At 48.0% G+C, this 10,964-nt stretch overlaps 1 protein-coding gene across 1 annotated transcript in view; it reads left to right on the forward strand.

Moving 5' to 3' along the window:
• The window catches only part of LOC134011884 (Na(+)/H(+) exchange regulatory cofactor NHE-RF2), a 29,266-nt gene extending 21,438 nt beyond the window's left edge, over positions 1 to 7,828 (forward strand). Inside the window, exons 3-6 of the mRNA XM_062451397.1 lie at positions 59 to 286; positions 4,212 to 4,365; positions 4,637 to 4,758; positions 4,974 to 7,828. Of these exons, the coding sequence (XP_062307381.1) occupies positions 59 to 286; positions 4,212 to 4,365; positions 4,637 to 4,758; positions 4,974 to 5,141 (672 nt within the window). The 3' untranslated portion in view covers positions 5,142 to 7,828. The remainder of the gene's footprint in view (positions 1 to 58; positions 287 to 4,211; positions 4,366 to 4,636; positions 4,759 to 4,973) is intronic.
• The last annotated feature ends 3,136 nt before the right edge of the window (positions 7,829 to 10,964 follow it).

The following is a 10,964-nucleotide window of genomic DNA, read 5'->3' on the forward strand; positions in this document are numbered from 1 at the left end:
TACACACATTCAAGTGAACTCTAGGAACAGTATTAATATGGCTGTCTGATTCCTCTAGGAGGCCCTGGCTCACATCCAGGCCGAAGCGGAAGCCAAGGCCAAGGCACGTCCCCCGGTCGACCCCTCGGAGCTGTTCCCCCGGCTGTGCCACCTGGTGCGGGCTGAGACGGGCTACGGCTTCAACCTGCACAGCGAGAGGTCCCGGCCCGGCCAGTACATCCGCTCCCTGGACGGTGGCTCGCCGGCCGACCTCGCCGGGCTCCAACCTCAGGACAGACTGGTAGAGGTGAGGGAGAGGGGGCTGTAGAGGGTGAGGGGGGGGGGGGATGACCAGAGAGGTGAGGCATGGCGGGGGTTATTAAGCGGTGGGAGGATGGATGAGGGGAGCGGGGGCGACTCAATTTCAGAAACTAAAATCACCTGGTTTTGGCTGATCACAACGAGTGAAAGATAAACTGGTGGGAGTCATGGCGGAGGGACAGTTTCCCATTGGGTGGCTGGCAGACATGATGAGACCCTTAGCTAATGAGGCGCTTATTGATGGATGGGGGTCAAAGCCAGGCCACAGGGACCCCCAGGAGAGGACTGTTTACATCAGGCACACTGGGGATGAACGACAGCGAGGGTATTATAATGAGAGAGTGGTTTATCCCTCCCTGGTCTCCACCTGTCACCCCCATGCATGTTTATGGACTGAATGCATGCCTGTGTTCTCCGACACCCGTTAGTATGCATTTATCATGTCATAAAATCAAGGTGTGTGCGTGCACATGCCTGTGTAATAGCAGACCCACCAGTCACACCTATCACAGCCAGTGTGTGCGGGGCCACACGCGTGTGCCTGCTTCCCCCCCCCCCCTTACAATAACACCGTCCGCACCCCAGACCCTCCACAGCTGCTGGTGAAGATGACAGGTTATTAGTCAGACAGCATAGATAGGTTGGAAAGAGAAGGGAAAATAGGATAGGGGGCGAGGAGAGGAGAGGAGGGAGGGCTGTAGCCGGGGTGGGACACACACACTAAGCACGGAAGGATGGTTCGATAATGTATGATGGCTCAGGACGCGCGCATGCACACTCACCCACTTTATCATCATTACCACATACTGTGTTCAGACACCCTGTAATCGCTCATCTCTACAAACTCCAGATGTAGTGTGTGTGTGTGTGTGTGTATGTGTGTGTGTATATTCAGGTCTGGAGGCATGTTCTTGTGAGCTCTAACATTAGAGCAGCAGGTAAAACCAAACCAGGCTAAAGAGGCCCATAGACCCCACCAAACCAACTACACCATGTCAAACAGGACCCAACTGGGTCATATAACCTCACAGGGTCATAGAACGGTTGAACAAGGCCAATAAGAGTTTAAGCACATTCAGTAGTGTCCAAACAGAGCTAAACCAAAGGTTGGAAAGTACCCAGCAAATCCATTATTGGTTTAGAGAGTAATGTTTTCTGCCTTTGTGAGTATTACAGGGTGGCACCAAATTGACATTAATGTACCAGCTGCTTTGATGTCCAACTGATAACAGGAAGCTAGTGAGAGTGCATGGGAACTTCCTGTGGTTTGGGTAGTTGATGACAATAGCAGGCCCATCCCTATCCCTCTTCGGGCTTGTCAATAGACTTAGCCAAGTTTATAGAGACAGAGAGAATCTGGCCCTGACCACACAAACATAGTCACTCACTGTACAGTGCATCCTGTATGCAGAACCCAAAATAAAATGTTCTCTTAGTTCTGGAACCTTGGGTCAATCACCTTTGTGTTAATGGCCTCTTGTGAACCCCCAGTCAAAGCATTGGACCTATTCCCTGTGGAGACGCGTGTATCCCACTAGTGTTAGCTTAGCCTTGTTAGCATTGTTTGAACAGGGCACATAGAGAGGGATTTCTAATGACCACAGTCTGTTCTTTAGAAACAAAACAGCTTGTTGCTTGTACAGTAGGTCATCATAAAACCGAGCTGAGCCACTCTGAGCCCCTAGGCTTTCACGCCTGTAACCTCGGGTGGCTGGCTGCAAGTCACTTTGTGTGTGTGTGTGTGTATGTGTGTGTTAGGGTTAATTGCAGCCGTCTCCGACCAACCACCCCGCTTTCATTGTCTGTCAGCAGCTTGTTATGGAGGTGAGGACCCATGACAGACCTTTCAGCCTCGCTGACTTCCCACACCCCCCTCTCTACCTCCCTCCCTCCCCCCCTTCCTCTCTCTCTCTCTCCTCCTTCCCTCTCTCTCCTCCACGCTCCAGTAGACTGGTGCTGCTGGGGTTGTGGTATCATCATCATTACTGTCAGGAGAAAGATGAGTACAGAGATGTGTCTCTGTAGAGACTGGGCCAGGAGAGGGACCCATACCTGTTTAAAGGCGTATTACACCTTTAAAGCAAAAGAGCGTCCACACACCCAGACATGCGTGTCTGCCCATTTCTGGTTTCATGAATGACCTACTGTACATCTACATTCTTTTCCTTTCTTTTGATACTTTCGAAGCCCTGTGTTCCATGACCGGTGACAATGAGCCAGTCACATCAGTGTGATAATCAGCTGTCTCTCTCCACCTCCCACATACGGTTCACATCATGATAATCGCAGCCACACACACACACAGTCCCCAGGTGCTCCGATACAGCCATGGCATCAAAACACGCACATACACTTTGTGGAGGAAAACACCATGATAATGAATAGTACTTCTGTTGCAGCTCTGGTGTGATTAGCTCAGTGTCCCTACTGTAGTGCTCTACTGTACTATTCATTAGCTGAGTGGCCTGTTTTGGTGTTTGGGATGGTTAGCCAATGAAACCTGACACAACACCTGCCGGCTAACCCTAACACAAAAGCCACTTGTTGTTCCCGACTCGGCGCTGCGTCGCGCCCAGAGCAGGCCAATCTGTCTGACTCCCTGCTGGCTTCTCACACCCCAGCTAATGTAGGGAAAGGGGGGAGAGATTTGGGATGGAGAGAGAGAAATAGAGGAGGGGAGGGTGGGGGGCGGGGGGGGTTCCGCAGCTGCTGCCGGTTTCCATCTGCTGATATGTCTTTCTTCCTCCCACTGAGACATTGCTGCGCTGCTGTTCTCTCACATACTCTCCCGCCCTTACCCACTCTCACGGCCTTTTTACTTTTTGCCCATGTCTCGATTTCTGACTCTGACTCGACCCTGTTCAGTCATGGTTTAGGTTCATCTCTCTCTCTCTCTCTCTCTCTCACACACTCTCTCTCTTCCTTTATCTCTTTTTCACAGACAAGCCCTCTCGATTTCTCTGTCATTACCGGGCCCTTCCTTTTTCCCTTCTGAGAGGTTATGAGAGAGGACTCCCCTAAAGAGTCATCCTCCTCTTCCTCCACCTCCTCCACCTTAGCCCCTCATTTCATAAGTAGGGTGAATTTTCAACAAATTTCCCCTGTGTACAGGATACCTGAAACCCACACTAGTGCTGGAGCAGAGGCCTGCCATCAATATTTGATGGTGCACCAATGTTAATCCAGCCAGCGCCTAGCGAAGCTACAGCTACCTAGCTTCCTAGCTCCAGCAGTCCTGAGAGACAAGGACTCAAGTCAAACAATACTGCATCTAGACAGTAGAAGGACTAACTCTGAGTCTCACTGGGCCTCCCAATGGTTCTTCGTACACAGATCACTCAGACACAAGACATACACTTTTCCTGTTTTGAGCTAGAGGATGGCTCTCTAGCTGAAAAAAATAAAGATAAAAGATTAGAAGCTACAAAAACTTGGCCAGCACCCCAACTTCGTGTTTCTCAAATCTTCCCTCACTGCCATGACGTTTTACTGTCGAAATAGTTAATGGTCTATTCTGATAGCCGTAGGTATGAACACTTGAGAATTAAAACAACACTACGTTGAGCTTGTACCTCGGTGAACGAAGCATTTAGGATAAACTGCTGATAGACAGCTTCAAGCTAAGATGTGCGATTGATATCCCAAAAGGTTTTTCTCCTCTTCTGGGTCCGATGTATTTTGGCTACAATGGTCCATAGCACCCCCTAGTGATAATAATGTAGCTAGTGTTTGCTCCTAAAAAATAATTACCCTTCTAGACCTAGAGCCTTGACATTGTGATTGTCACTGTTGTTACTGTGTCTCATAACCTTAGGAATTGTGTTGTTGCAAATGTCATTGCTCTGTGTGTGTACTAAGTTTGATATATCATTATTTCTTTCTTCTTTTCTCCATTTCTCAATCATGTCCAGGTGAATGGGGTGAACATCGAGGGCATGCGCCACGGCGAGGTGGTGGCCTTCATCAAGAGCGGAGGAGATGAGACCAGGCTGCTGGTAGTGGACCCCGACACAGATGACCACTTCAAGAGGATGGGCGTCATCCCCAATGTCAGCCATGTCAGAGGTAAGAGGCAGGACTACGCCGCCCACACTGCACTGCGGTCCAACAAGACCAAATGTACCTCGTCACTGCATACTACTTTGCTCCCGTTCAGTGCATCTCACAACTCTGTTGTACCAAGTAACATTGAACAGTTTCAAAAGTGTTTTTAATGATAAACTCTAGCCATTGTAGTGCTTTCAGCTTCTTCTGCTGGATTCTGTATGCCTGTGGCGTGTGTGTGGCATGTCTGGTACATTCCGACCCGATCCTAATGAGTGTGTGTCTCTGACAGACTACTCCGGTCCGTCCATAACCAACGGCTCCTCACCCAGCCCTCAGATAAACGGCAGCTCCTCCACCCAGTCCATCAAGTCCACACACTCAGACCTGAGCAGCCAGGGCAACAGCACACAGGTAGGGGGTGCGCGTGTTGTGTGGATGCGTGCTCGTGATACGTTGCCGTTAACTTGGTATGCTCTCAGCCCAGTGTGTGTACCAGAGTGTGCGCGCGCGTGCGTGCGAATGGATGCATGTTTCGCGATACGTCGCTATGACGTCAGAGTAGCGTGTGTTCCAGCCAGTGTTGGAATACCTACATTTGACATGTTCTCTCTCCCGGTTCTGTCCAGCTGTGTGAGGATGAGCCGGGCCATCTGCTGGACCCGTTCGCAGAGCTGGGCCTGCGTCTGAGTCCCACGGCGGCCGAGGCCAAGGAGAAGGCCCACGCCAAGCGGGCCAGGAAGAGGGCACCGCAGATGGACTGGAGCAAAAAACACGAGCTCTTCAGCAACTTCTGAAGCCTTGGCGCCGTCGACCCAAACGATCCGTCTTTTTACGCACGCGCACGCTCCCACACAGCACACTCACTGCTAACCTCATGCACGGAGAGAGACTTGGAAGGATGTGCTTCTCTGTGGTACTGGGGTTAGCCGGAATTCCAGCCCTTTGTCAAAGGACAGGGTCAATGGGGAGAGTGGATATAAGCTTTGTGTCAACTTTTGAAATCTCAAAAAAAAAAAACTTTTATTATTCCCTCTCTTCCAACACAGAGTCGTACGTAGACTTAGATTCAGGGCTGGAAGAAAGAGGTGCAAGTTTGGATCAAGCTCTGGAAGCCTTTATCCACCTGTTGAACTTTTTCACCCTTCAACCACTAGACCGTAACCCTAACCGCTCAAGACTTTGGCTTTGGTCAGACAAGGCTGTTATTTTTGTATTTAAAGGTATAAAATAACCATTTAGATGAAGTATTACCCCACTGACAGAACATGGACGTGTGTTTTAGAGGAGAAAGAACACTGTGACTTTTATGAGCATGGACATTTCGAGGGAAGCTCCTCTTCTTTGTGTTATTTTATATGAACACCTTCAAATGGAAGACCCCATCCTCCCCTCATTGTTGCTTTCTGTAGTGTTCTATGTTGTTGTTATTGTGACATGATCTCAGACTGCAAGTGTTGACTCGTCAGAAAGAAGCACAAACTGAAGCAGAATAGAGTTGTTTTTGCTAATTGTTACGTTTTGTCGTCATTGAATTTGTATCTCTACTTTTTTCTATATTTTTGTATAGAGCTAGGAAGCTTTTAACTATCTCATCACCTGGATATGCCTTTTAACTCAACTATCAAAGTCAGAAAGCCACTACTGTCTGCTGAAACAAACCTTTATTTTTCTCTCAAGTCCATTAAAGGGAATGGCCACTCACGTAATGCATCACTGGGGTTGTCTCCATGAGTCTCATGCCACCGAAACATAAATGTTGCCCAGCCCAATCTATTTCAAATCGTTTTTTTCATTAATTGTAGTAATTTCGCACCTCATAAAAGCCCAGAATTGTCTGTCATCCAATCAAAGAAAACCTTCCCTGGTCAGAGGTAGAGACTGGACCGCTACAGTGAGAAGGCAGAAGAGATGTTGGACAGTGAAAAGATGAAAGCTGTGTCCCCCAGGGGGCGCTCTTTATCCACATTGTACCGACTCCCCAGACGACCAGGATTTTTAAGATAGACAAGAAAGAGTTTGTGTTGAGTAGTAGGGATCATCTAGGAATAATTTAACCCCAGTGCAGTTTTTTATTCTGGCCAATGGATCTTATGGAAAAGTTAAATAACAAATATAAATAACCTGAAAGGAGAATGCGAGTGTTATGTGAGATAACCAGTCCATGACGACACTGTTAGACCCTAATGGATAAAGAATGTGGAAGTGGAAAAGATGGTTAACATTTAATGTTAATGTGATGTTTAGCATTGCTATGAGTAATATAATGCTGTTGCTACATGTGACATTTAACTGTTTGTATTGGAAGTGTTTCTAGGTGGGTTGGAGACAGATGAATGACCTCATGCCTAGGTTGAGTGAAGTAAACAATGTTTAGAGAAATAACAACCCACCACTAAATATAAAAAAAATACATTTCCTCATACTCATTCCACAGAGCTTAGACTGCTTCAATCTTCAATTGAAAAAGGTGACACCTTAAAGCAAGGTAGAGGAGACATATCACTACTACCCACCCTGTGCTGTTTGTATTTCAGCTTTATAAGATATGGTTCATCATTACCATCACATGATAGCACATCAGAGCTACAAACTGACAGCAGTAAGTGTGGTCGGATTGTTGGGGGGGGGGGGGGGGGCGTAGATGGCTGGAGAGCAGAAGAGGTTGGTGGAGCAGGTCAGTCGTGAACAGAAAGTGAGTATACTGAATGTCTGTGAAAAGTATCCTTCGTATAGCCTTGAAGTCACTGTAGCTACTGTGGCTGCGGGAGTAAGGGGGCAGATGACTCGGGTCTGGGATAGAGGGGGTAGAAGAGGCATGGAGGTCAGAGAGAGAGATAGATGATGTGTGTGTGTGTGTGTGTGTGTGTGTGTGTGTGTGTGTGTGTGTGTGTGTGTGTGTGTGTGTGTGTGTGTGTGTGTGTGTAAAAATGAATGAGACCAGGGGAGCCACAGGGCTTAAATGGGATTAGGGGTAGCATTGGGCCAGCTGTCATACACACAGACACATCCCGGAACATGCCACCATCAAACCCTGGAAGGGGGTCAGGGGTTGCCTTTAGAGGGGACCGCCCTGACCCCTGAATGCTGGGCGGGTGGTACGGCCCGTTATGCAAGCTATGCCAGTCCCTGGTTCAGATAGGTTGAAGGAACCGGGCTGGGTCCCCAGTGCTATGTGGCGCCAACGACACACTTATAGGACAGGGAGAGAATATCTGTTAACATTTATAGCACAGTAATCTGAGTTATGTCTATCTTTACTATTACTCCTAATAGTACTGCACATTGTTTTTATGTACTCTTCTCAATGTTTAGAGGTCTAGCATTCTCAGCTTTGCAGTAGGTTGTGTTACTATTGCATACGATGATGGCTGTTGACCTTGAGGTGAATGTAAGGAATGATGTGTATATATGACAGAATATATGCGTCAGGTTGCATTTTTTTCCAATAAAGTGTGACAATCTCATTCTTGAATATACAATATGACATTGTGTCCCTGTGTGTCTTCTTCCTCTGAGACTTACTCTCGTTCTCTAACTTTCTCTTTCTTTGATACACATTGTTTTCGCATGTGGTTCGTTCTTCTCTTTAAGTCATATGTTCAGTGAGCTAATCTGCCCACAGCTGTGACACTGTTCTCTGTCTGAGGAACAGGCATAGTATCTCTCTCTCTCCTGTCCTCCGTCATCCCTCCATCCCTGTGGATTATAAGAGAATTGGCGTATGGTTTCAGTTTGTTCCCAGAATTCTCTACCTCCCAGCTGCCGTGCGTTGTCAGTTCGGTTAGAGGTCACCTAGAGGTCACAGGATTGTGTGAGAGTATGTCCAGCCAGGCGTGTGTGTGTGTGTTCATTATTACCTAACACTATGCTTGACCTGACAGGAAGCCTGTTTGCACTGGCTTCATACTGAATAGAAGTCTTCCAACTGGTAAAAGATGTGAGCGTGCATGCCTGTGTGTGCTTTTGGGTATGTCTATGTGTGTGTGTATGTGCAAGTGTGTGCATGTCCTCATCCGTGTCACTGACAGGTCAGGTTGGTGTGAGACAGGAATGCAGTGGTGACATGTCTACATAAAGTGTCACTGTTGAGGTTTTGTCTGAGGAAAGGTGAGGTCAGACTTGCTGTCAGCAGCCATGGAAACACTTGACGTATGTATGAAGTGTGGGAAAGATACGCAAACACGCAGCCCAACGTGACATGAGCAACAACATCTGCATGTCACAGTGGCCTATTGTGGCGGTGCAGACTCAGAGCAGTGAGCTCATACTCTTGACAGAGAGCCGTCAGTGACAGCACGTCTTGCACCACATCGACAGAGAAGGACGATCTCCTCTTGAGGTGCTTGTTCACAGTCATAATAGTTTCAGGAGAAGTACTGCCAGTTGACACACATTGCAGTAGCAATGATGATTCAGCAGTTAAAGTACTGGCTTACCCGTAACCGTACTGGTTTAGCAATAGCAGTACTGGTTCAATAGTAATAGCTCTGGTTTATTGTAACAATACTGGTTTAGCAGCAACAGTACTGGTTCAAGAGTCATAGTTTTGGTTCAATAGTAACAGTATTGTTTCAATAGTCTGTTTCAGCAGTAACAGAACTGGTTCAGCAGTACTGGTTCAGCAGTACTGGTTCAGAAGTTTCAGTACTGGTTCAGCAGTACTGGTTCAGCAGTAACAGAACTGGTTCAGCAGTACTGGTTCAGCAGTTTCAGTACTGGTTCAACAGTAACAGTACTGGTTCAGCAGCCTCAGTACTGGTTCAGCAGTACTGGTTCAGCAGTAACAGTACTTGTTCAGCAGTACTGGTTCAACAGTAACAGTACTGGTTCAGCAGTACTGGTTCAACAGTATCAGTGGTTCAGCAGTATCAGTACTGGTTGCCATCGCTAGGGGGAGGTGCAGCAGCAGTGAGAAGTGTGGGCAGTGGTTGCATCCAGAGGCCTATCTATTCTTTGTGGAAATGAAACAGCACACGTGACATCAGAACCTGCTGGCAGGGCCAGACGAGCAGCGCCGTGACGCCAGCACTTCAAAGGACCAGGCAGGTTCAAAGCTAGCTACAATTTCAGAGCAGCAGAGAGGAGAATGGATCCACAGGTGGGCATCTCTATTCTCTATTCATGCTATGTGTGTATAGGTGTGTGTGTGTGTGTGTGTGTGTGTGTGTGCACACATTTTCCACTCTCATTGTGGTGTTTGATGGGCACTCTCTCTCTGTTTCTGGCTTTGTTGTCATATATTTCTCTCTCCCTCTCAGTACTCTCTGTACTAAACTGTATTGCTCCCCCCCCCCTCTCCCCAACACACACACCGCCACCAGCCCTGCCACAGCCCAGGTTGGAGTGCCACCTATTGGCCAGTCCTGGTACAGTCAGTGTCAGACAGGTCAGACCAGAGTTTGCCACGGAAACACACAAGCTGAGAGGGGGAAGGGCGCGAGTCTCCATGGTGACGGTGTGTTTTTGTTAGCGCGCGTGAGTCAGGCTAGCGATGAGTCACAGTCAGGAGGAAACACACACTGAGTCACTTCACACAGGCACACACACACACACACACTGGGACACTCACATGCATGCACTCCCTCCCTCTCTCTCACTTTCTCAGGGGGAGCCAAATAAGGACAACTATACCAACATACAGCCTGAGAGAGAGAGAGACCAAGAGACAGAGAGAAGAAAAGTCCGGTGAATAGGAGAGACAGGAAAAGAAGGAAGGCAAGTTGGGGCCGAGATTAACGTCAAAGAAAGAGGAGTGAAAAGGAGGACAAATAAATAATTTGCCGATAAGAGAGTCTGCCGAGGGAGGCAGACAGAGAACGAGAGAGCTTTGATGACAAGAGCACACAAAGAGGGAAGGAGGGGGAGCAAGGAAAGAGGGAAGGATCGCGGGCACATGCCCACTCCCATGAGCAGCGTTTACATGGGTGGGGGAGGAAACGGACACACCTAGTTGGTACACACACCTCACCTTATTACAGTAACACTAAGCATATCTATTCCAAGATAACGCCTACACATTATATAGAAAAGGCCCCACCCTTGTGCATTGAAGGGCTCCTTGACTGACGGCCCTGGTTTCACTCATACCGCGTGTGGCCTGTGTGCAGGCCTAGTAGTCGTTGTCATCTTGAGCCCCTTTCTGCAGTTTATTTTCCCACAGCTGGATGTTTGAGTGGAGGAGCCTGTGGCAGGGTTAACACGGTGGGTTCTATTTACTCTAGGGCTCCAGGGCTTCATGTGTGTATCTGATGAGGTTTGTACACACTCCCCACAGACCCACTGCTCATCCCCACCCATTCACTTAATGTGTGATTTGGCTGCCACTGGCCTGGCTGAGTGGCTGTGTGTGTGTGTGTGTGTGTGTGTGTGTGTGTGTGTGTGTGTGTGTGTGTGTGTGTGTGTGTGTGTGTGTGTGTGTGTGTGTGTGTGAGCATTGACACATGTATCTGGATACTGTACTTTTGGGAGGAATTAGGGTGTTTCTTCCATCTCTGTGTAATGTGTTAATTGTCAGTTGTCAGTCAACTGTCAGTCATTTAATTGTAATTTGCTTAACTACATGCTCTTCTGGTCCTACCCATTGGCACTTATTTGCTTTTCACAATGTATGCTCCATG

Source organism: Osmerus eperlanus, chromosome 2, assembly GCF_963692335.1.
Source record: "Osmerus eperlanus chromosome 2, fOsmEpe2.1, whole genome shotgun sequence".
Lineage (NCBI taxonomy): Eukaryota > Metazoa > Chordata > Actinopteri > Osmeriformes > Osmeridae > Osmerus > Osmerus eperlanus.